Source organism: Symphodus melops (assembly GCF_947650265.1).
Source record: "Symphodus melops genome assembly, chromosome: 3".
NCBI classification, from domain to species: domain Eukaryota; kingdom Metazoa; phylum Chordata; class Actinopteri; order Labriformes; family Labridae; genus Symphodus; species Symphodus melops.
In genome coordinates, this window is record NC_136693.1 from 7979796 (window position 1) to 8005044 (window position 25249).

Sequence of the window (25249 nt, forward strand, 5' to 3'; positions counted from 1 at the left end):
ATGGGATCAGAAGACAAGCCAAAACTCGTCAGGTGGGCGGTTTGAGAATGTTACCTGTACAGCAGGAGCTTCATTGATTTGCTGAGAGCGCTGTCAGTCACCCAGAGGCGTGGCGGCGCACCCATCAGGCGCATCACTCCCAGGGACACTTGACAGGTTTCGATGCAAGTGTGAACTGGGCTGCTATGGATCTTTGTTTTATTTAAGACAAAACAACTCCACCGAGCAAAATCACTGACGGATAGTTCAAGAAAATAAACTCGTGGAAATGGAGAAGTGGATTCCTTGCTTGAGTGTGCTGTTTCTGAGTGAGTATGGGCTGTTCCTCTGTGAAATAAGGTTTCTATACTTTGCGCCTTACCGACCTGCCACACCTGTTTGAGCGCCTCTGGTAACTCAACAGGCCCAAAGCCTGTTTAAGCAGGAGACCCGTCTCATTGTTTTTTTGTTTTTTTTTCATTTATCTTCTTATTTCTTTCTTAACAAACAGTCACACTTTTAGTTATAATCGAATCTATTTTTAGCCTTTTGTAGGCCTATGTTTATTTCAACTGTTCCCCTTTTCAAATATAGGCGCAGCCAGAATAAAGACTACGAGAGACTGGGGCTTCCTCCAAATTAAATATGATTTCTTTGTGGCTAATAAGATAATCAATTAAACACTAAAACAAAACGGATGTTAATGTCTGTGTCTATGGTTTTGATGTTTACCTGAAAAAAAATGTCTTAAATAAAAATCATCTGAAAATGTCTCGCTATGTCACAAACAGTAAAAACCAATACATATTTGTTTGCTTTACAATCGTTCAGTGTTGTCAGCTGTTGATGCCCTCCAAGTGAACATCCCAGACGAGATCTATGAGCATGCAAGGGGTGACAACATCACACTGCCCTGCAGCTTTACCACCAAAAGCACCAACAAACTGGTGGTTATCTCCTGGTCTGTGGAAGGGACTCAAGCTAATGCGAAAGAGGTCAGGCTGCTGCTATGTGATTGTGTGTATTGTAAATGCTTTATTCTATCATTTAATATTTTGACAGGATAACTTTGCCTTCTTTCTCTTTGACTTTTCTAACATGCTGTCATTGTCGCACAGCTCCTTATCCTCACCTATTACTCTGCTGGTGCCATAACTGACATCAAAGCGATTTACGAAGGCCGAGTGTCCCTCGATGTGGATGTTGCAAAGGGAAAGGCCAACCTGAAACTGAGTGGAATCACATTGCAGGACAACAAGGTGTTTGAGTGTCGTGTCCAGATCCCCGGGGATGATGAGGGCAAACCGGCTGACACGGCACGTTTGGTGGTTCTAGGTAATACTGAAACTTTGTTATAGAAATGTTTTGCGTTGTTCCCATAAGTGGGTCAAATGAGTTGAGTTGTATGATGTCTCTGCTTGAAGGAATCATGATCAACATTTCGATGTTTTCAAATGTAAGCTGTGGAGCAACATGTTTACTGCAATGTGTTTAAAAATAAAACACAACATTGGGGTCATAGTTCATCAAAAGAAGACAGCTGAAAAGACAGGCTGAATGACATCAGCAATGATTTATTGTCATTTTCAAAGACAAATGGCACCTTTGTTGCAGTTAAAAATAAAATTATCGATGTTTTGTATGTATTTTCTTTTCTTTCATCAGTTACTTTCTTTTTAGGCTTTGTGTTACCTCTATTTGTGCTGTTCAGCACTTTGAATCAACAGTGCTGTGTTTAAAGTGCTATTTAAATAAAGTTGAATTATTATGATTTTTTTTGCCTAGTGGCTCCCTCTAAGCCCATCTGTAAGATCCAGGGAAACACAGAGTACGGACAGAACATCAACTTGACGTGTGTGTCAGAGGAAGGCTCCCCGCCACCCACCTACAAGTGGGAAAGTCGAGACGTCTCGAACATCCCTCGCCTTGCTGCCCCCAAATCCACTGACAGTAAGTTCAAGTGAAACAGAATCTTGCTGTCAGCACATAAATGTCTCATTGCTATTTATTTCTGTAGAACCAGGTTAAAACCAGGTTTTTAAAGCAAATATTTGATAGTTCTTAATGTACCTGTATTTAATACATGTTTTAATTTAAGAAATGTTACCAAGACATTTACTGTGTTGGACATTTTACTGTCCTCCGTGCTCTCTTGTGGACAAAATGCGTTGTAGAACTGTTTTTATTGTGATTTGTCATCAACTGACATCTTCTATTACATCTTCTTTGAATCATCTATTTGTTCCCATCAGCTAAAATTTGACAACGATTATGGCTGCTTGTGCTCTGTACAGTCTGTGCAGACAGAAACATTGGATTGTATAGTTTCAGGATGAACAATTGCATCCAAAGATGAGGAAAACTTGTCAACTCTTGTGCTGTTAAAGCAATTTAATACCAACATCTACAAAAGAAATGGAGTCCCTATAGTGTTGTGTCCACAAAACTACAGAATCATGACATTAGTGATTGTATGTGACTGTCTCTTTGTCTTTCAGAGGGAGGCATCCTGTCTCTGTATAATATCTCCAAAGACACATCAGGATTCTACATCTGCACCTCGAGAAACAAGATCCGGTCGGCTTCCTGCAACATCAGCGTCGCAGTCATGCCACGTGAGATAGACCCTGAAATTCTTCGAAATGTTTTATCATTGAAGTCCTTTCATAAGCAATCCAGAAGTAATTTTTCGTGATGAATAATCTTTGCAAAAATAAGTATTAATATACAACATTTTCATCTGCAGCTTCCATGAACATCGGCTCCACTGCAGGAATCATTGGTGGGGTCGTGGCTGCGTTAATTGCACTCATAATCATCATCTATTGCTGCTGCTGTCGAAAGAAGAAGGAGGAGGAGGAATACGCCATGGGGTAAATATTTTGTAGACACACTCACTCTGTCTAAAGCAAAACATGTTGGAGCTGTGAAGTAAATGGAGAAAGAAGGAAAGCCTTTGTTGTCTTTATAGAGTCGATGCTTTCAAACTAAGGGCACAATATTCAGGCTCACAAAAGCATGCACTCAAGAAAGGATTGTTCCATTTTTAAACAGTTTGGCAAAGCCTGTAGGTGTCTGCTTTTATTCAGCTAAGCCCTAAAAAATGTTCAAATCTCATTTTGTTGAGAAGAATACCTGGAATACTGTTGAGGTATCACAGGTGTCTATCAGCTGGCAAAAAGTATTTCAGCTTCCAACAGGCCACACCTGTTACCACTTTTCCAAATTTAGTACCTCATCGTTTAAAAATCTATCTCTACAACACCAGGTAACATGGTGGAAAAGTTGTTCCGTGCCTATTCCGCCAAAAACCAAACACTGTGAAACCACTGTTAATAATCTCTATTTGATTACTTTTCAGAGTTCGTAAGGAAGAGTACAGCGACAAAGAGCCGGCTGGAAATGGCGAGAGTCGCCGTGCCGATGGTCAAGAGGACCCACAACGTTATGAGGACTCCAGTGTGAGGAGCCCTGACCGCTATGAAGAACGGAGTGAGCGCAACTACGACAGCCGCAGAGATTATGACGATCGCCGCAGCAGCTATGATGATCCTCGCAGTGACTATGACGATCGCCGCAGTGACTATGACGATCGCCGCAGCGACTACTCTGACCGCCGTGACAAGTACAGTGATCGCCATGAGCGCTATGATGACGAACGCCGCCACGATGATTATGATCGTAGAGATCGTCAATATGAAGATGACCGCACTGATGAGCCCTATGATGATCGGGATCGTGAAAGACCACCTGTGCCACCCCCCTCTAACAAACCCAGGAGAGACTACGATGACTAAACCTGCACCACCGCTGTCCGTCCTGTGAGAGATGTCTGAGAAAAATTACTGCTGTGTGTGAATATGCTGAATTGACTTTTGTTCAATTCCAGCCAATAACATCAAACAAAAAGTGGCAAAAGTGAATAATTGGCTTGAACACCACAACACTTCTTTTAAGTTGTCAGCTGTCATTATAAGTTTTACTTTGGAATAATTTTGAGAGTCTCAAGGTTTTTGGTAGATTAGTCAAGGAAGTGCAGGAAACCTGATCCTTTTTTAACAGGGATTGAGTGGTGGCCATTCATGCAAATAAAGGGTACCGGAAAAACATTTCAAAAATACCCAAGATAGGAAAAAACTACCAGCAAAAGGTTTTTGAAGATCTGTGATTTAAAATTTTCTATTTTTCAGTTTGAAAAATGAATATGCTGGAATTGTTACTTAAGACAGCAAGGCCTTACTGTATGTCTGTGTGTCTTAATATGAGGTGGCTTCTGCTTTAGTTTGTTAGATTGATGCTTCAGATAAGGGTTTCATTGTTTTTAGCTCAACTGTATAGAATTAATTTTGTTTATATGAATATCTTTTACAGTATAACCTTATTTAGAAAGCTACAGTTCTTTTTAATTCACTGCTTTGGGTGTGTGATTCTCATTCGACCTAGAATTTCTTGTGGTTTTTTGGGATTGATAATGTCAGTAAAGATGTTTCAGGGTTTGTTTTTATTGCAAATAAAAAGTATTGTATTTAGTCTTAATGTTGATTAGCCATAGTAAAGCCTGTATCCATGTTAGCTTAATGTTGTTTTTCTTAGATTTAAGTATTTTACAGAGAGAATCACATTAAATTCATGAAAATGTACATATGCCATTATATTATCTCAACAGTTTTGCCCATTTTACATTTGGGTTTGTTAATCTTCTGTTGTGGAGTCACTTTTAAGATGTCCTTTGACTACATGAAATGTGCTGTTAATATAAAACCTATTAAATATAATAAAAAAAACTGAAGTCAGCTGTTCATCACATTATTGCTTGCTCGTAATGATTCTGAAATAAAATACTGAGATGAGGCAGGGTAATCACTGGGGAGTATTAGCAAATATCAAATTATTTTTCAGTTTAGTTTTATTAGTTGATTGTTGTTTTTTTGTATTCTTACTATTGGTGATGGTACACTGTACATAGTTATATCATAGTTGTGGGAAGGCAAGATTAGATACATTTAAACTCCCCCCCCTCCTCCCCCCCCCATCCACACACACACACACACACACACACTTACACGCGCGCGCGCGCGCACACAATCACCACCACCGTCCATTGTTTCTGGCGCCCCCCACTCTGCTGAATGATGTCGAACAACAACAAAAACCTAGTACCGGATATGGAGTGGTATTGGCATCAAAATAAAATGGAGAAAAAAAATCAGCCTCAAACGTGTTCTGTGATAACGAAACAATGTAACTACTAAACATAAAAAAAACATAGCCTATAAAGCATGCAACAAAAACAAAGAAATAATTTCATTTGAGTTGTAATGTGTCTTACATTCTTACATAGACTACCTCACACAAGCATGTCTTCCTTGAAGTAGGCATATGGTCTAAGCTTTGTTTTAGTTATATATATTATGTTTGACGTGTAAAGCATATAGGTCTACTTTTAATTTATTCGGTCACATGTTCGTGTGTAATAAACCAAGTCTTTTAACTTATTGGTAAGCCATGTTACCAAAGTGCTAGCTTTTCCATTTGTAGTTTCTTCTATTTGATGTAGTCACAACTCGTGATTCTAGGAACTGGAACAACATTGAAAAGGCACTCATTTTCAATAATTTTAACAGCATTTCCGTAACCGATATCAGCTACTTGACATGCAGTATTGTCCCATTATTGTTTGTTTTTATCTTCTCCTAACTTACACTGAGGCCTAGGCTACTCAGGCTTTCTCTCTCTACTCACTGATAAAAATATACCTTTAACAGTAGCTTGTAGGCCTACGTGAGGTTTGTATTACTGAAGTCTCATAACTTTGTTTTGGTTAAAGAAAGTGAGCTTTTATTTTTTTTAACTGATTGCGGATGTGTAAATGCTTATTTTGATGAGCTTGACGCTGGTCCTTCCGATCCGAGTTGTCCTGTCCCGTTACTTTTTGCCAGTGAGTCCTGAGGGAGCACAAAACACCGCGGAGGGATGAGACGGAAGAGAAAAGAAGACGACGTTTGTCTCACAAGTTTGATGAAATTTTGCTGCAGGATTTGGAATATGTTTATTTTTCCAAAGTGTTGGATTTTTATCGTTTTTCTGACAGGTAAGATATGATGACCGAAGAGAAACAAGACCGCTCCGTGTTAACTGTTGGTTATAACAGGTTGTTAAACTCAGGTTTGAATCTGTCTCCGTTTACTTCTTTCATTTAGATAATTTGCTGTGTGATAGATTCCTCTGCTGCTTAAAGACAATTATGTTTGAAAAGTAACTTGGTTTCTGCTTGGTTTCTTTTGTTCTGGATGCTTCAGTCTACTGTTCTTAAGTCAAGTGTAAATGATGTGGCTGAAAGCTTTGTGGATCAGGAGGTCAGAGTTACTAGATTACAGCCGAGTAGAGCCTGTTTCTGTTATAATTAAAATATCTCAAATGTGAAAACTGTTGCGTTTATGAAGTATTTAGGATGATTTACAAATTTATGTGCAGCCGTGCAAAAATATGTTCAATACATAATTAATTTAACCTGAAATTCAAGGTTAAAACTTCAATGAGTCCTTCAATAATTAATCATTTGACCATTCATGAATGGTTCTCTTTATTTCATTTTAGTCAAACAGGCTACTCAAATCAGTGTCAGACAGGCTGCTCAGTTCAGTATTACAACCTAATATCCCGGCCTCCTCCTTTCTTCTGCTTTCATTTTGTCCACTGGAGATGGTTTCTTTAGAAAACTAATAAAGCATGGATTGCTCCAGCCTGTGATCCCAGGAAGACCCACCTCCAGTTCCTGGAAGCTCGGGTGTTATGCTCCCTCTGAGGAAATTATGTTTGAGTCAGCTATTTTCCTCTGACTTTAAACGTGTGTTTTTCTTAAATGATGCTCAATTTAAGATTAACTTTTTTTTTTTCTCAAACCAAAACTAGGCTTTCAATACATACTGAATAGCATCATTTTTTTCAAGGTTTATGTTGGGGCCTTAGTTTTAGAGAGGACAGTGGACAGATTGAGCAACCAGGGAATGACTGGGAAGTGAGCCACAGGTTGGATGACAACATCCTCCAAACATGGGGCGTGTGCACTAAACTATTGGTTCGATGTCACAGGCTATCGACACCCCGAGAATAGCATCATTACAGTAAGCAGTCAAACAAACAAGACAAAAGAGCAATGTATATGTGAACAAAAATCTACCACAAAGTTGCCCAATTAAGTTCTGACACCTTAAAACATGTCGGTCCTTGCGTTTGGCTGCAATTAAATGTTTAATTGTATTTCTGTACATTTTGTCTGAAGTGTTTAATGGTTGTTAAGCTTTGCTTTTACTCTCTTTCTGAAGGGCTGCAACGTATAGAGCAATAGCAATGTTTATTTATAAAGACCATTCTATTAAAGGTAAACTCAAGGTTAAAAACACAACATGAGCATTCAACAAATAACAGTTTCATGAATCAGACACAGAAATCATATCAAAGCAAATATCAGTAACCACACAAGAGATCATACACACTTGCATACAAAAAGGAACTGTTCGTATGCTTGGGAGAATAGATAGGTTTTCAGTTTTGCTTTAACGTAAAGGAAGTAGTGACAGACCTCAGGTCAGCAGGAAGTTTGTAGCAGAGAGAGAGAGAGACACACAGTTATGACTGTTTTCATGATGTTTGATACAAATAAACACAAATAACGATACAGTATTAAGTATTATTGAAATTTCAAAACCGTGTCGAAAAACACAGAAATGTCTTACAGTGAATATGACATCTTTCAAAATGTCTCTGTTATGTCGGAGCAAGAGACGATGGTTAAATCTAAATCCTGACATCTGAGAAGCTAAAAGCCACTTGATATTGAAATGTAATGTAATGAACTACTGTAAGAGGTCATACGATGTCACATCTACGATCTCACCTCACAACTGAATAGTTTTAGCACTAGTTTTAATCTGTGTTTGTTGTCAGTGTTAATTTAAGTCAGTATGAAAGTCTGTTAACAACAAATCAGATAAAGACTCAAGTATAAATGGGCAGTGCTGGCTGAAGTTGATTTGTATTTTGGATTCGAGCAGTTCTCAGAAACCAGGGGAAGGTGTTTGTTCAGATTTGCTGCTGGTAACAGAAAGAGGACGAGACTCTTTCAACAGGTCTGGTCTGCATTTAGTGAAACAACCGCCTGTCATCCCTTACCTCATCCAGATCAGTTGCACCTCCCACTGCTCAGTCTGAGGAACACACACATACAGCTGCGCACACAGATGTTTCGGGGTGTGTGTGTGTGTGTGTGTGTGTGTGTGTGTGTTTGAATGGGCGTGTGTGTTTCTCTCATGGTGTGTTGCTGTTGAACTGCTGAGCTCGAGCTCCTGGTCATCGTGTGACCCAGAGTCGTGCAGCTTCAGAGGCTCCAAAACAACTGCAGGTCAAACTCAGCTCGCAGTCAGACATCAACGAGCGGAAGCATTTCAAACAGTCTCAGCACAGCAGGGTTTTTAATGCTTATTTTGCCAAAATGCAAGATGAATCTTTTTATTCAGCTAATGGAAACATACTTTATTCTAATCAATCTTTCTTCTTTACTGAGTCAAAGATCTGTGATTTTCACTCACTTTGGCTTTTCGTGTTGTAATGAAAAGTGATTTGTCAGATATTTTTAGGGCGAGCAAACTGAAGCAGGTGTCTGCTGACAATTAAAGCCAGCATCTGAATCACTGTGTTTCTGTCTGCTGTAGTAATCCTTCGATCCCTCTCATTACACATTCCCTGTTATTACCTAAACCTACTTTGGTTGGCAGATCTGTCACGTGTTTGTTCAACGTTTTCTCTCCTTACACTCGGTCTAGAGCAGTAATGGACCTTTATTATCAGTGCTGTTGATTGGTCAGTGATAGAACTATTTGGATGATCGTTTCAGTCAGTGTCAAACATTTGAAGAGCAGGGTTCGCTGCTTTTTGTTTTGTTATTCATGGCTCTCATTTTAGACATTTTTGGCCCTTGGAAATTGAAATGACATTTTCCATCTGTTTTGACATCTTGTAAACGAAATTATTGATTAGCTTATTAACAAAAAAAAAAGTGAGAAAAGGGGATCGTTGTTCCCCAGCAGCGTGGTGTGATGGTTAAATCAATATCCTCCACTGAAGGCCAAAAGCATTTACAACACCTCAAAGGTCTCCATGAACTATTGCAAGGATCAGTGCTGCTGCTGCTGCGACTGTTGAGCAGCCAAACCTCCTGTTTCTGACTTCCTCTTGCTTCAAGAACACAAACACGCTCCCTCTCACCTCTCATTCATTCCCCCCCCTACCCGTTTAAGACCCTTCCGTCCAACTCAGACTTTTGCTGGTCTCCATCCCACTAATCCCTCATTGTTCACGACGGATGTCACGTTTCACTCAGCTCAGGGTCAGACGACGCACATTGTGTGTGCATCATGTTGTTTGTGCTATTTGTCAAGTACTCTGCTGTCTTGTTGCAGTGCTTGCACACTCGCCTGTTATCTTCTTTTATTTTCTATCTTGGGAAGCAAAAATAACAGCTGCTCCTTACAACCATTGGCCTCTGCTCTACATCTGCTGGCGCTCAAGATATTACTGCGATTCATGTTTCAGAGTATCAATTTGATTTCGAACCTTCTCACCTTTGAATTGATTTTTAACCACCTCACAATTCATCTTGATGTCCATATTAATCCCTGAAGTCGAACAAAGGTCAACGCCTTGATCTACAAACACAGTGAGGGTAATGATTCTTTCCTCAGGTCCCGCTTCACTGATCCCCCTTCATTATCTCCCCTTCCTCCCTCAGGTGTCCTCCCTCCTGGTTGTTCGGGGGTTAACGTGTTCGTGAGAGACGAGAAGAGGTATGCCGTGCTGTTCCAGTCGGTGGTTCTGCCGTGTCACTACAACAGTGTGTCCACGCAGACCCCCGTGGTGCAGTGGGTCTACAAGTCGTACTGTCGAGACCGCACGCGGGATTCCTTCAGTTTCCCAGACAGTCTGGGTGGAGGTCTGGGAGGAGGAGGAGGGGGGCTGACAGGGGGAACAGGCGGAGTTGCTGGAGGGTACGAGACTCCGATGACGGCAAGCTACCTGGACTGTGCTGACAGCAGCCGGACGGTCCGGACTGTGGCCTCCATCTCGGGCTCCTCCATCACGCTGTCAGAGTATTACAAGAACAGAGACATCTCCATCATCAACAGTAAGATCCGCTTCTGTTTAGTCAAACTCACAACTGAACATGGACATAAAGCAAAAAGAAAAGCTTCACATGGACTTGATGCACACATTTTTTTTGTCATACAATGATAAGACGTGATGAATCTGAGCATTAGCCCAACCCAAAGTCTGTCTGCACACGTTGTGGACAGTAAAAGGCTTTTCTGAAAGTTCACCTCTCAGGACGATCACGTGATACAACTCCAGATCTTCTACACATCGGCGTGAGAAGAAGAAACAAAGTGAATAAATGAAAGAAGAAGAAAAAAATCCTGAATGGGTCAAGGCATGTACTTTAAGTAGGATTCATAGTATGCTGGGTAGTTTCCTCAAAAGGAATGACCCATTCAGATCTAGCTAGAGAATTCAGACTGTGACATGGAACACCACATGCTGTCATCGTACTGTCACAGTTACATGGTGTTAGCACCAGGGATGTTCCAAAGGCCTCTTCCTTCCCATGATTGATTCTGATGCACCAACTGGAACTTGAACATCCGCTGCTCATGATGTTGTTTGACAGCCAGTCTTTTCTAAAATATCAACATCCAAAAGTATTTGTAGGGATAAATCAAACGTCAGTGTCTGGAACTATAATTCCATCACTTCTCTCTCTCTCTCTCTCTCTCTCCTCAGTGCCTGTAGAGCGCACTGCCAACTCGTTTTATTTACCTGAAACTGCTTCTGCTACTTCTTCTCCCTCGACGCCACGTCTACAACGAACCCTGAAGGAATCCTTACCTTAACAAGTGACGAGTACATCGTCACATTATGATGATTAGCCCAAAGTAATCATGATAATTAAGCAGTCCTTAGTTTGATATTTTCTTACTTTCTGGACCTTCATGTGATTTAAGGATAATCTGAGGGACACCCACTGTGCATAGTTGTGGAGTTGTGTGTGTGCTGGATGAGGACAGAGAGGGAGCCTTGTTTGCTGGCCTCAGATTTATGGAGCTCTAACTCTTGCTGAAGAATCAACCTTCTCTTCAGCAGCGAGGAACACAGACAAAAGACGGGGTTTTCACGCTGTCCCCTCATTCATCCTGACCTCTAACTCCTTCCCTCTCATGTACTTCAATGTCTTGGCTTTTCTTTTAGGACTCTCTGGATCTCTCTGCGTCCCGCACAAACGTTTCTCTCAGTGTCACTTTTTCTTTTTATCTTTTCCCAAACAGGTCAGAGCAGCAAAGGGACAAACAAGTGGAAACTTTTACTTTGTTGCCTGTAGAGAAGCCCAGTCATCCACACCCATGTAATCCCATTCAGGGTCGGCGGGAGGCTGGAGTCTGTCCCAGCATGCACTGGGCAGGGGGTGCACTGTAAATCACAAGGATAACACGGATTAAAGCCCCTCCTTTCCCCTTCATTTTAAAGTCGGCAGTCATCTGACTTACTTGTATTGTACAGTACAAATATAAGGAGAAACCTTTTTTCTGGGCAAGTAATTAGAAAAAAGAGAACAAAAACTCCATTAAACAATGCTATGCTGAATAAGTGGATGATCTGTTTTGGTCAAGTGGAGACAGAGTTGTGCTCTCTGGTCAGCCAGTCTCTCTCCTCCCCCTCGCTCGGCTCACAGGAAAAGGAAGTGAATTATACAACCCATTTCCTGTCTGCTGTATTTTACATGTCTGACCAGCGTACCATGGAGTAAATGGAGCAGTATTGTTGGGTTCAGACTATATTTGGAAATCATGTCAGAACTTTGTTTCTAAAATTAGAAAACAGTAAAAACTAATGAAATGGAGTTTTTTTGTAGTTCATGTGTCCAAAGAACCTGACAGGCAGAGAATGATCCGTAACCTCAACACCTGCTAGACACCTGACCTTAAAGTTACATTTGAGTCTCTTTTCATTACATCACTGGCCCCAAGCGTTGTACTCAGTGGCCCAGGAACACTCAGAAAGTAATAGTCAAAACTCTCCAGACACCAAAAATGAACCAATCTGATGCAAAGAAATGTATTTAAAAACTTTTAATTCTTCCTTCCTTTAAAACCATTTTTACCGTACCAGATTATGAGAGAAAACTCAGAAACTGAAAGTGCGACAATGATGAATCGAATATTTCCAGGCCAGTCAAAATGAACACATAAACAGCAACACAACGTATCAAGTGTTCTTTAGCTTTAGCTGTTTCTCACCGTAACCTCTCAAACCTTTATTTGTCATGCAGAGGCCGACCTTCGCATCGGAGAGGTCCAGTGGGGCGACAGCGGGGTTTACATCTGTAAAGTGGTGATTTCTGATGACTTAGAGGGACACAACGAAGCGTCTGTGGAGCTGCTGGTTCTCGGTAAGCTTGCTCTACTTTCCCACTGTGCCTTTTGTAAAGGGCTTTGTTGTTGTAATAAGGAAACACTTTTTTCCTGAGAAGCTCTGTAGGACATTTTGTTACTCAAATCCCTTCAAATAGTTGTTCTGTCTCAACGACAACCATTAAGGTTCACACAGCTCACAAGTTTGTCAAAAAGTTTCGAATGCATCGCTTTAAAAAAAAAAAAAATCACACCACACTTTTTTCACCTCTGGACCAGGGGAAGTTCTTACCCTAAAAAAGCTATTTAATGGTAAGTCTGTGTGTGTGTGTGTGTGTGTGTGTGTGTGTGTTTGTGTGTGTGTGGGTTTCAAGTCTGTGTGTCCCATGTTGTCAAGTGTAATGTGTTGTATCTTTACATTATCGGTGTATTTGTCTGCATTCAGTCACAGATGTAACCATAACAACAGCAGAGAGCCTGTGTGGCTCTTCGTACTCTAGTTCACTCTGCGGCTGAACTTTTGTTCGGCTGGCACTCAGAGACGAATGTGTGTGCAAAAAGACACACGCACACCTAAAAGTACACACAGGAGGATGGGACAACAGGCTTGTACAGTTCACAAAGCTTCAAGCACATTCTGAATCTGGTAAACAGTGAGAGCAGCTTCCTTATCATCAGATTGTACAGATTGGATCAGGCTGGATGGGTTAGTCTAAGCGGGCCTTGCAGTGTTCAACACAACAGGAGAGAAATCCGGCCCAGTGCCAGCATGTTGTATTTCCCGGGCTGGTTGTAGCTAATGTGAGGCTCTTGTAGTGTTTCCATAACAACAGTTGGGGCCTCCATGAATGGCTCAGGGGGTCTTTTGTCTTTTCACAGCAAAGAATACAGAAAAGGTTTAATGATGTGGAGGGTGACACCATGTGAGACACTCGACTGACTTGGACCAGTGATTTTGAGGAGAGGCTACTCAACGGAAAGCCCTTTTTTGTTTCACTCGGTTTGAATTTTAGTAGCTGACAGTCACAGCTCCACTTCAGAGGCCTCATATTGGAAAAAAGTAAGCCATAATAATGTGCTATTGTATCAAACAGTATATTCTAGCATCTGCATGTTATTTTAAAATATCTATTTTAGGGCTTTTTGTGTTTTTATTGGAGAGACAGGTCAGTGGATAGAGTTGAATATTGGGGCGAGAGAGAGAGGAATGACATAGTGAAAGGAGCCTCTGGACAGTAGCCTCTGTACATAGGGCATGCCAACTAACCACTAGGCCACTGGCGCCCCAGGATCAGTATGTGTTTTGATGTCATCGGAGGCTTACCTTTCCTCGACATCCATCTCTACAGCAGCAGTATATTTAAATCCCAAGTATCTGAAAGGCCGCCTTGGAGAATCACCAGCCTGCAGGAAAATTATGAAGAAGGAGAACTCAACAAGTGTGCTGCCTTCAACAGCTTGAACAGGACCGAGACAGAAGAAACTGAGTGGGACAAGAGTGGGGGCTTTAGTGTGCAAATGCATTAGCTCTATAATGTGGTTATTTACCTCTTTCTCCACAAGCTTTGTTTTTTTGTGCTTTTTTTTTTTTTACCAGCAAGACAAATTTAGCACACCAGAAAAGTACGCGATGAGGTATGTGCAACCTGTCAGAGTCAGACAGAGATTCCTGCTCTCTGGTTCTGTAGTGCTTGGTCCTCATACACCCCCCCCCCCCCCCCTTTAAAATTAATGACACTGTATCCACAGTCAAACACTGGCATCTGCTCATGTCACATTCACCTACTGGCTGTATCACCAGGCGCTCACATGACACACGTGCACCCCCCCCCCCAAAAAAAAAAAAAAAACGCACCGCCGGCCTTGTGTGGAGCACATTAAAGATGTGTTATAAGAAGGACAAAGGAAAGAAAAAGTCATAACACCAGAAAGATACCAGGACAAAAAAAAAACATCTGCTGCTGGTTTTTTTTGCACTTTAGGTATTTCTGTTCTTTCAGTGTTTCATTGAAATATACTTTTGAGTTTGATTCAGAGGAAGTTATTTACTTTCCCAAACAACATGAAAAGACCTAAACCAACTGCAACTACTTATCATATATACACAACAAACACTGCCACGAAGTCGTTTCTCCACCATACCTGAAAAACCGCATTGCCAACCCCTGAACACAGAGCTCGTGGGAGAACGTTATTGAAGATCTTTTCACATTTCTTAAAGACACCAAACTTCTTAAATGATTCAATTAACAATAAAAAATATGACTACTGGTAACATTACAACCACTAATGATTTCAACCGAGTTATTTTACATGTCAACATTTGACAATGATTTATCCCGTCATTCTGAAATGTCTCCGTACTGCCAAATACTCAGCAGAAGTGTAGCTAACGGAATAGTTTCACACATTGAAAAATAAACCATGCGTGACGTCGTCAAGGAAACCAGCAACACACACGTACTGTAAATCCATGGCATCCTGCTTCCCATCAAGAAATAGTCGCGCACACTGCCACCTGTAAATCCATAGCGTGTCATTTTGTATTAAGACATTCCTTTCTTTCTTAAATATCTCTACTTTATTTCACAATCTAATCTAAAAACAGCAGGAGCATGTTTCCATATGATTGTCAGAATGACTAAAGAAAGGTTTGTCCTCATGACGGAGAAGCGTCTCTGTCTCTCTACTGACCACACAACAGGAACAGAGACTAAGTAATACTGTTGGGCAGTGCACACCGTGTGTCTCTGTGACCGCGTGTTTCTGCCTCTGGACGTGAGGAACACTCCCAGCCGTGATTTGTTTGCAGCTTTGCATGTAACATTACTCACAGCTCCTCATGTTCTTTTCATGAGGATGATTCATGTTCCAGTCAGTCTCTTCACCAGAAAGATTACCTCTCAGCTTTTCAGAAATCAAAACATCAGTACGAGGCTTTCTGGAACATGGCAACAAAGCCTTGTGATGCATGCTGCTGGTGACCTGTCGGCTCCCTTCTTTTAGTCATCTCTGTCTCTTTTCTTTCTCCATCTCCCTCAGTTTTTGTCTTCCTCTTTCTCTTCATGCATGCTGCTACAGAATAGTTGGGATCAATCATTTATATCAACACCTTTCCCTCTCCTCTGCTCTCCTCCTGCTCTGTCTCTCTCCAGGTTTTTCTTGGATGCCTGAAGATCTCCTGCCAGACTTTGATTTGAAGATTATGCCAGGTAGGGGCATAATGTATTCCCCCTCACCTGGTTCCTTCTCTTCATATTAACCCTACTAACCGCTCTAACAATGTGTTAAGGAACCATTTAGATGGTGGTTGTCTTTTAACAGGTTTATTTGAACCATTTTGGACATTTTAGGACAAGCTTCAACACATGAAACTTATTCAAACTATTAGGCTTGATCCACCATGTTTATTGTGTGTTCACATGCTAATGTCTAACAGCTCCCACTTTGATACTGTCTCACCTTTTCTACCTGGTCTAAGTAGATAAGGATGAATGCGCCTTGCCAGACTTGTCTTCAGCACTGGTTAAAAGGCCGGTCCAGACCGGAGCAGGCTGTCACTCCTCCTAAGATGAGATCCTTGTGCTGGAAAACAGCAATCATTGTCATTATAGCTATTTATGACTGTGGTTAGAAGTTCATCCCTCATCATTTGGACACAAAAAGCGTTGATTAAGAGGGAAGGAGCTTTCTATATGTCAAGTCAAATTCCTGTAATACTCTGAATCATACAAATGTGTTGAAGAAGTCTCACTCAGCTTATCTCTTTACTCAACCCCCAGGGTGCTCTGAAATGTCTGAATGTACAGTGACAGCTACTCTCCTGATGTGTGTGTGTGTGTGTGTGTGTGTGTGTGTGTGTGTGTGTGTGTGGGAGAGAGTCAGTGAGATAACAGTTACAGATGAGATCACATTACAAGCTAATTTGTTGTCACAGCCAAACTTTTAGTATTTTACAGACCAAAGTAAACTGTCCCTTTCCTTCCTGCAGCAAAATCAGATTTCCTGTGGGTGTGTGTGTGTGTGTGTGTGTGTGGGTGTGTGTGTGTGTGTGTGTGGAGAGAGAAAGAAAATGTTGTCCTTGGTTTTACATTGTTAAACATTTCCCTATCTGCCCTCTCCTCTCCTTTCCTTTCCTTTCCTTTCCTTTGTCCCCACACACAGATACAAGTGACGTATCTGTTCTTCTTTCTCTATCGCTCCGGCACTTTGAGTAAAATCATTTTTTCATTTTTGTTGTAACGCATGTATCCGTAAAGATGGCCTTCACTCTGACTTGTTGACAGTCCTGTCAAAGTAAACTCAGCCTCGTCTCTAGAAGTGGTACTCAATAAATGGGGGATTTTTTCCTGTTTGTTCCCTTCGAAACAGAAAATACATCATGTTAACAGAAAATGATCATGTGGCTTACAGGATAACTTTCCAATTACTTCTTTTAGATAGAATCTTAATCTCGTCTCCTTTGAGCTTGATTAAAGATCGTTGTCTCCTCATCTTCACTTGAAGCTACATGAGCTCCTTCCTGCTAAAGATATGTGATTGATGGTAATCATAATGGTTCTGGGTTTAGTGATGCATGGATTTCATTTCTTATAAAGTAGTGTTTGGACTGGAGTGTGAATGAATGTAAAACTTTATAGAGCAATAAGTCATTTCCAACCCAAGCATGACTTGATTTCAGTGATCAGTCTGTCTTACTGCCATGCCTGAAAATTCCATTTTGTATACTTTTTGTTGTATGGATCATCATGTTTTTTTTTAATGTGGACCTAGAGTGTCTTAATCAAATTTGAATTGCATTGAAATGTGCACGGATGATTATTTACATCCATAACTTTGTGCTGTGTGTTCTAACAGAGTGGGTGTTTGTTACTGCGGTAGCACTGGGCAGTCTCTTATTCCTGCTGCTGGTTGGGGTTTGTTGGTGTCAGTGCTGTCCTCACTCCTGCTGCTGCTACGTCAGCTGCTGGTGCTGCCCCGACACATGCTGCTGCCCTCGACACTGTGAGTACAAACACACACACACACGCACACACACACACACACACACACACACACACACACACACACACACACACACACACACACATGCACGCACATGCAAAAAGGTGCAAAGAGACGGGCATTGTTTGAGTGTTGTTGTTTTTTTGCTTTGATAGTATATGAGGCAGGCAAGGGTATAAAGACTGGCACCTCCATCCCTCAGTCACCTACATACCCTCCATATTTTGTCACGGGTGTCCCAACCATGGTTCCCATTGCCCCCCCATCTCTGGTGGACAAGATGTCTTCTGTCACCCCTTCGGATGGCAGCCTACTCACAGCAGGTGAGGTCTCTTTTTTGATTTTAGAAGTAGCATGATTAACCAAATGGGATTTTTTTTTCTTTCTCTGAGAGTAAAAGTGAACCACAAAAGTTTATTGTGAAATTTGGAAACACTTACTTGCTGCATTTGTTGGGTTTGAAATCTGAAAGAGTCATTTTATTTGAGTAATGCTGCTTTTATTTGCTTCTGTGCGAGTGCTTATTTCACCAATTTTGACAAGAAACTGTAGTGATACATTCAATTGAAAACAAGCAAAAACAAGGGTATAGTCCTCTGTCCCCCTGCACATTAATAAGACAAACCAAAGTTCTTCATGTTGATGAGTCAGGTGTGTATCTGCAGTGCCGATGCATGCTGTAGGGGTTCCCTACCGCGTGGCTACACCTCAGGATCAGGACTCCCTCAGGGTGCTTCAGTATGTAGAGAAACAACTGGCTCACTTCAACCCTGCCAGATCCATCAGCCACCAGTGTAAGCCTCAGAAACCTGCGCCTGTCAGGACCTACTAGAGCATGTTGCAATCTTTAATCTCCCCCTGCTGCACGACGTGTATCTTTGGCTTTTGATTCTATTGACCCTGCCTTGGTACGCCTCTCTGCTCGGACATTCTGCATACTGAAATTCCTGTAGTACCAGCAGGTTTGCATGCCTACTTACCTGTAAGCATATGTTTCACATCTTTTACTTGTTTAGTAATTTCTTCCTTCTTCTTCCCTGTCTTCTTTATGCTTGTTTCTGTGCTTCCTTAAAGAGGGATTATCTGTTTGTGTACTTCTGTAATCATCCGACCTCTCCTTCATTCAGCCTGTAACCTGTCTGAGCTGAGTTCCCTCCATGAGGGAGACAACAGCTTCCGCCAAACGTATCGAAACGTCCAGCAAAAAGCTCTGCCCGCCATCCCTGACCGCGACCCTGAGCCTGAACCACAACGATACCGTGACAACCGCAGCCCAGAGCCCCAACGCTACCGGGATGATCCCCCGTCGCCTCGACGGTATCATGACAACCCTGACTCAGAGCAGCGCCGCTGCAAGGACGAGCCTCTTCCTCCACGCCGATACAGTGACGAACCTCCGCCATCCTCGCAGTCGCACAGAACTGTCCGAAATCAACGGCAGAAGAGTCACAGTGAGGACGAGACCCACAAAAGGTACAGAACCTCATTTATCCATGTACATGCTCTAAAGTAACAATGTGTGTGAGGCAGCAGTTTAGTGTCCTTTTCTACCTCGGACCTCGAATCAGTTTTCTTTTGAAATATGAAAGAAGACTGTCGCTTTAGAGTGTTTTCAACCCTCGGTGTACTTTTTGTCAGTTTTAGTTTGATTTGGACTTTGGTTGGAATTATTTTGAGTGAAATCTTTGTCTTAGGTAAAATTATGTCTAGAAACACAAACAGTTAGCATTCTGCAGAGGATAGCTAGCTCTAGGTACAAAGTTTCTCTCATTGAGTTTCCCTCATACAGATCATGAAGTTCTAACTATCAGTTTACTCGAGAAAGCCAACCTTTCCCCATTTCATATCCTGCACTTAAACACAATGACATGTGTTGATCAGTTATTGTCTTTGTTTTCCTGTCTCACCCCCGCTCACTGTTTGCTGTCTCTCTGGCGTGTCTTTATATCTGCAGGTGGAACCCTCGATCAGAACATCTGCATAGAAAGACGTACCGCGCTGAAGGACGAACCGGCTCGCTGGATGAGCTGGAGGAGTTTGCTGCCTCATACAAGCAGAGAGTTAGAGAGGCGGAGAAAAGAGAAGAAGAAAAGGACAAATACGAAATGGAGCTCCTGGAGTTCAGTCGATATCCTTCCTACCGAGACTGCCCCGCTCAACATTATCACAGTGATGAAAATGAGCTCGAAGACTACAGTGATCGTGAAGGTCAAAGCAAACGAAACAAGAAAAGCAGACATACTATAAGCCCGCTTTCTTCCCCTCAAAAGAGACGAGGCACTTGGGACAGCGAGCGCCCTGCCCCACCTCCTCCCAGAGTCAGTCCCCCATCAAGTTCTTCTCAAGAGAGAGATTACGACAGCACCTTCTTAAACAAGCTGCTGGAGCGCAAGTCGAAGCTGCGAGGGGTCAGCCAGGGGAAGAGTGAGGATTCAGACACGCCCTCGAAAGGCAGCTCCAAAAAGAGCAGCGGGGAATCCAATCGTCACTGCAGCCGCTCTCCTAGTAACAGACCTGAGGTAGAATCGCTTCCTTCTTATGTAGAGACTGAGCGAAGCAGAACTGACAGGCCATCTCCACTGCAGCTCCATGCAAACGCTCACTCATCTCCCGCTCCTACACACTCTCAGCCCAGTCGCAGAGAGGAACCCAGAGACAAAAGCCGCAAAGTGGTGAGTTCGATTTGAGCCTAAAGTTTATTGTAATTGATTATACTAATCAAAGAAGCAACCGTCTTAATGCAGTGAAAGGAAGAGGTGTAGTGCAAAACTAAGCTTAGTGAATTTAGATCTTAACCTCACCTTGTATTGTGTTATCTGTCCAATATGATCCTAAATTACACAGAAAATAATGCTCTTGTTAAGATGGCGCAAAAGAATTTGATCTGTGATGCTTTAAGGTCTTTTTCTCAAACAAAACCAGATTGAGCGGATTGGTAAGATGTCATGATGTAGGCCTATTGCCTATAAAAAAAAATGTGACCTTGTGCAGCAGGCACGTGTTGATGCTGTTTGACTGGTGGTTACGTTTCTCAGCCTTTTCTGGCCTCTGACCTCATTTTGGGGCCTAAAAATGCTCATGAGTCCTGCACTGTGAGATTAAAGTTATCATGTGAGTTGGATTCTGGCACACTTGGACGGAGCTCCAAACTGCATTACAGAAAACACAATGTGTGTCAAACGCGAGTTAAAAATGGGAACAGTGCAGTCTCCCTGAACAGTGTCTGAGGCCTGAGGTTGACAAACTGTAACTGACAGTATCCAAACGCTTTGCAGGCCGACAGTAAGTGTTGTTGTTGTTGTACCTTTGACAGGTCAGGTTCAGATGCTACCACAGTGAAAGCTAGGTAGATTCCTCTGTTCTGTTTACAACTACCCTCAGTAACGATCATAACTGGTTTTCTCCCCCCTGACAAACCTGGGTCAAAGGCTTTCAACATCAAAAACGTGTGTGCATAATAAAACTGTTTTCACACTGGTGAAAATATTGAGATAGCATCGGGAAGACTTTTCTCCTGACCTGGCTGTTCACATACAGTATGCACCTTACCTCAGACAGGGAGGACAGGGGGGTCTCCTGAGTCTCCTCCTCAATGCTTTAGTGGTATCACTGTATCAATTTAAGAGCGGAGAACAACATAACTGGTGATCAGAAAACATAATGCAGCACATGAATTACCTGCACGGAGATTGTAGCGCTGGCGTGCAGACACTCTATGCACCGACTCCAGTGACAGGATGTCACCACCTTCACCTACTAGCTCAAAGGGAATTTTCCGGATAATATTCTGCTGCGTTCTCACAGCAGCTCACTCTGACTTGCTGCAGAGAAATATACTAGGGTGCTGGCAGGTAAAGCCCATGTGAAAAATATGTGGCTGTTTGCTTTCACACGCAGAGTTTTTCTAGAGTTTCATGTATGTGTGAAAGGCCTTCATGTAAATCTTCAAACATTTTGAACAATAAGTTGAATACATTTTGTCCCAGGTTCTACTTCACCATCATAACCCCATTTGGCTAATGTGTGCACATTTATTCGGCTCCCATTTCCCCCTAAAAGATGTGTTCTAATCTGTTTTATAAACTGTCTGTTGTTGTTTTGATCATTTGTACTTTTTTATTCTCATCAGAGCACTCTCCTCAGCCGGGACTCCCTCATCGTCTGATTAACTGAAACGGTCGAGGACTTATAACTCAAAGCTGACTCAGTCCATGGACTGTATGTTGGCAATGAAAGACGATACAAAAGAGGAGAGCTGAATGAAGAAATGAACACTCTGTGGATACTTTGGAGACTGTTCCTGGAGTTCCTGCCTGTGACGTCACTGAATGATGAAGTCATCAACATTCAGTTTCTGTCACCGGCTGCCTCATACATTTCTCAGCTGGCCTAACTCTGAACTAATGCTGGCCGGTTGTATGACCTGGACTGTCCCTCTCAGCAGGACACTGTCCATCTCCCCTCGTCTCTTTAGAAAAGGCTCTGAAGCGGAGAGACGCGCTTTACGATTCCAGCACAATGAGTGCATTCATTTCCATCTGCTGGGATTCACTATCTGCATTAAAACAGAAAAGAAGGTGTATGACAGCACCATTATTGTAAAGGACATATTGTAGCTCAAGTTGTTTGACACAATGCGTCATTCAGTAACATGTTTAGTGACTAAAACACCTAACTCAGGCGGCTTTGAAAGGACCTTTAAATGTTGAGCTAAGCTGGAAGTAGAGGTCAACTTCAACAAAGTTCAAATCTATGTAGAGGGTTGACAAAAAGATGTTACCATGGAAAAGGATGGTAGAGCTGCATTAAGCTTTTTTTTAAACAACAGATCAAAGGACTGCCCCCTTCATTTTCAGAGTGCAGTCTACTCTCTTCATCCACTTAGAAGCCAGTCCAATTTGAACTTCTGCTTTTATTCCTTCTTTTTTTCAATGGACACAGACTCAGGTGAATGAAGTGCAACATGATGCATGCAGCTGTGGTGGGTAAAGTTAAGTCCAGTGTCATCTACTTCATACTACTTTTAACAGCTCTTGAAGCAGCCTTGCAGTCTGTAGAACGTAATCATTATCATGACAGTTTATGAAAATGGTTTCTTAGGACATAATAACAAAGGAGGCACATTGTGTGTGCCCATTCAAATTCATGTCATCTATGGAGTATCAGAAAGCTGCAGTCAACACTAACAAGAGCACATAGGAGTAGTGCAGAACGGCTCCTGACTTTACGTCACCCACATTATTTGCAGCCTTTTGCATTAACTAAGTGAAATCCTTATAAAAGAAGCAATATGTTTTTTCCCACTCTTTATGTCAGAGTTGATCTTCTATTTAAAAATGTTTCCTCAGAAGGGACTAACACCTGACAGATATTTTTTTGTAAACCTTTAGGGTGTTACCCTGCCACTTGCCTTTTTGTGCTACATAATGAGTTTTAATAATGTGATCTATTTATGTCTATTGTGTGATAAATGATCATGTTTCAGCTTTTCAGTGTTACTGTAAACATCTGATCAAGTGTCTTTGATTTGATTTAATTACAATAATCCAGCCTTGTCTTATCTGTACAACCAACAACTTCTTGTGTTATAACAAGACACCTGCCCTTACACACATTCTTTAATACATTCATATTACCTGACTCAGTTTGATATGTTTGTTATTCTCAAACGTCCCCATGAAGTCTGTTTCTTCTTCCTGTCTCCAAGTTGCCTTTAAGAAGGTCAATGTTGAGATTTCTTCCAAGTGTTAGCTGCTGTGTGGTACTGACTTAAGTGTGTGTTGCTTGTGTCTGTAAGTGTGTGTGTGTGTGTGTGTTTCAGAGACTGGGAGATGACTCTTTACTTTTCTGTAAAGGAGACAATGTGTAAAAGAGTATGACTCATGTCTTTGTTCATTGTTGTAGTCACAGACCGCCTGTCTTATCCACACAGCTGCGTCAAAACTCACACATCAGCTCTGCCAGCTCAACCACAAATATTTCTGCATTGCAGTGGTCTTTCTCAGCCACATAAATCATTTTTCGTAACACTTTCAGCCATATTATATTTGTTAATAAAAAGGGCCAAATCCAGTTTGGAGAAACTAAAACCTGAACGACAAAATTGTAAAATGCTCCATGTTCTTAACAAGTAAGATTTGGTCGTAATAATGACACAGATTTATTTCAAAATGATCCACATTTTTAAAAAACCTTGTTTGTTTACTTATTCTGCTAACAAGCTATTTTACTGATAGCATTCTAGTCTTCATTTAAACCTCCTGCGAGGAACTTTTGGGTTGTATCATCTTCTTCCAGTTGTTTTTTGTGTCTGAGTTCATGTTTGTGATGGGAGGATCGGCTGAGACAGTGACCGCTCACAGCTGAACAGTATGTCAGGAATGTTGTTTAGCTACTCCCTCCTGAGTTTTGCAGAAGCATTAGCAGGAAAACATGACATCCCCTTAAAGCAGAGAGATGTGGGTGGGGCTTACCTGAAATAATAACAGGCTGGTGTCTTTAGTGGGCTTTCTGCCACTGGAAAAGTAGAGTTAAAAATCTGCCACCACACACAGTGCTTAAACTATACAACTGCTGAAATCAGTGCAGACATTCTTTGACTTGATTATTATCCAGAAGGAAAATTAATCTGCAGCAGGTGTTAAGACAGATACACAAAGAAAAACATCATAAATACAAAAAAATAGAAAATCCACTGCCTAATAAAACAAAGGTACTTAGACGGTTTCTTATAGCTCAAGACCGAATATATAGACTTTTGAAATGCACAATGAGACACAAATTAACCAATCAGTTTTGAAAGGTAAAAAAAAATAAAATCTAATTCATGAAGGTCTATGGTAATCTTTTTACATTGTTTTTCATCCCTTTGCCTTCAGCGAACTATGGCTCCTGGAAGAAAGAGTAATCACATTATGTGTGTGGATATACGTGTAGCCTACTCGACTGGTACTCAGTCAAATTGAATGTTGGGGGAAGAAGGCTTTGTGCCAGAAGGCCTCGGCTAAAGCACAGGATGTGAGGGAGAATAAGAGGGGAAGACAGAGTGGATTTTGGCAGGATACAAGGAAATAAATGTTGAAGGGCCTCAGGTGCAGAGTGGGTGAGCTCTGAAGAAAACAGTCTTTGGCAATTAAAAGGACTTGAAGAAATTCTTCAGCCAAAATCAAAAGGAATGACATTTATGAGCACCTCATGGGCTTATGCTTATGAAGATGGACACATTTACACATTTTGAAGTAACTTCTCCAGGGAATCAACAGCTTTGTGTGATATTTGCCATAAAAAAAATCAAGATTCAGACTGAAATAGAAACCGTTGCCTTGAGTCTAGGCTGACCTCTGGTGATAAAAGTTGAGAGTGACAGCCATTTATTGAGTTTGTCAAGTAACAGACTGCCTCTTGTCTATTGGGTCACAAAGTTGTGCTGCCTTCAGGCCGTTGACATTATCAAAGACCGTTCAAGACAACTTTAAAAGGCATCTGTCAACAGCATATAGAGTGCATTTTAAAAATGTAGACAATCCCTCTTTAGTCCAGCTTTATTTTGGTGATTTTTGGCAGCTGTTCTATGCATTAGTGTTAACCTTTATTATAAACCTTTAAATCAACATGCACTTACTCACAAACTGTCCCAACAAGACAAATTACAGATCACAGGTAGCCTATCTGTAGAGATGTAGATAAAGCTTTCCCCCCTCAGAACTAAACCACTTAAAACAACAAAAAATGTGATACAACTGAAACAACTTTTTTAAATTGAATGCTTTAAATTTCACGGTAAATAAAGTTTACAATACACTACAGAT

The 25249-nt window shown here is 41.5% G+C and overlaps 2 protein-coding genes across 5 annotated transcripts; both read left to right on the top strand.

Moving 5' to 3' along the window:
- The first annotated feature begins 47 nt into the window (after positions 1-47).
- Positions 48-4667, top strand: LOC306820747 (cell surface A33 antigen-like). The gene is made up of 7 exons (XM_079338682.1): positions 48-308; positions 811-974; positions 1098-1314; positions 1765-1929; positions 2478-2594; positions 2726-2852; positions 3341-4667. The coding sequence occupies exons 1-7, from the start codon at positions 269-271 to the stop codon at positions 3774-3776; spliced, it is 1266 nt and encodes a 421-aa protein (XP_079194808.1). The 5' UTR covers positions 48-268; the 3' UTR covers positions 3777-4667.
- A 1074-nt stretch (positions 4668-5741) lies between these two features.
- On the top strand, positions 5742-23081 carry LOC306820780 (uncharacterized protein). Of its 4 annotated transcripts, XM_079338725.1 has the most exons (11): positions 5742-6070; positions 9767-10159; positions 12356-12475; positions 15593-15649; positions 17295-17441; positions 17597-17764; positions 18107-18235; positions 18569-18914; positions 19396-20113; positions 20755-20787; positions 21571-23081. In XM_079338725.1, exons 1-10 carry the CDS (start codon positions 5953-5955, stop codon positions 20785-20787), a joined length of 2229 nt encoding a protein of 742 aa, XP_079194851.1. In that variant the 5' UTR covers positions 5742-5952; the 3' UTR covers positions 21571-23081. The 4 variants fall into 4 exon arrangements, with proteins under 4 accessions (XP_079194851.1, XP_079194853.1, XP_079194850.1 ...); XM_079338724.1 differs by lacking the exon at positions 20755-20787 and having other exon boundaries at positions 5744-6070; XM_079338727.1 differs by lacking the exons at positions 18107-18235; positions 20755-20787 and having other exon boundaries at positions 5743-6070.
- Positions 23082-25249: the final 2168 nt, after the last annotated feature.

Bases quoted from the DNA above. Each gene is read 5' to 3' on its own strand.
- LOC306820747 (XM_079338682.1), top strand. From the start codon at position 269: ATGGAGAAGTGGATTCCTTGCTTGAGTGTGCTGTTTCTGA. The intron at 975-1,097 runs GTCAGGCTGCTG...ATTGTCGCACAG, and splicing joins CTCAAGCTAATGCGAAAGAG to CTCCTTATCCTCACCTATTA. The intron at 1,315-1,764 runs GTAATACTGAAA...TTTTTTGCCTAG, and splicing joins GGCACGTTTGGTGGTTCTAG to TGGCTCCCTCTAAGCCCATC.
- LOC306820780 (XM_079338724.1), top strand. From the start codon at position 5,953: ATGAGACGGAAGAGAAAAGAAGACGACGTTTGTCTCACAAGTTTGATG. The intron at 12,476-15,592 runs GTAAGCTTGCTC...GTCTCTCTCCAG, and splicing joins TGTGGAGCTGCTGGTTCTCG to GTTTTTCTTGGATGCCTGAA. The intron at 20,114-21,570 runs GTGAGTTCGATT...TATTCTCATCAG, and splicing joins GAGACAAAAGCCGCAAAGTG to AGCACTCTCCTCAGCCGGGA.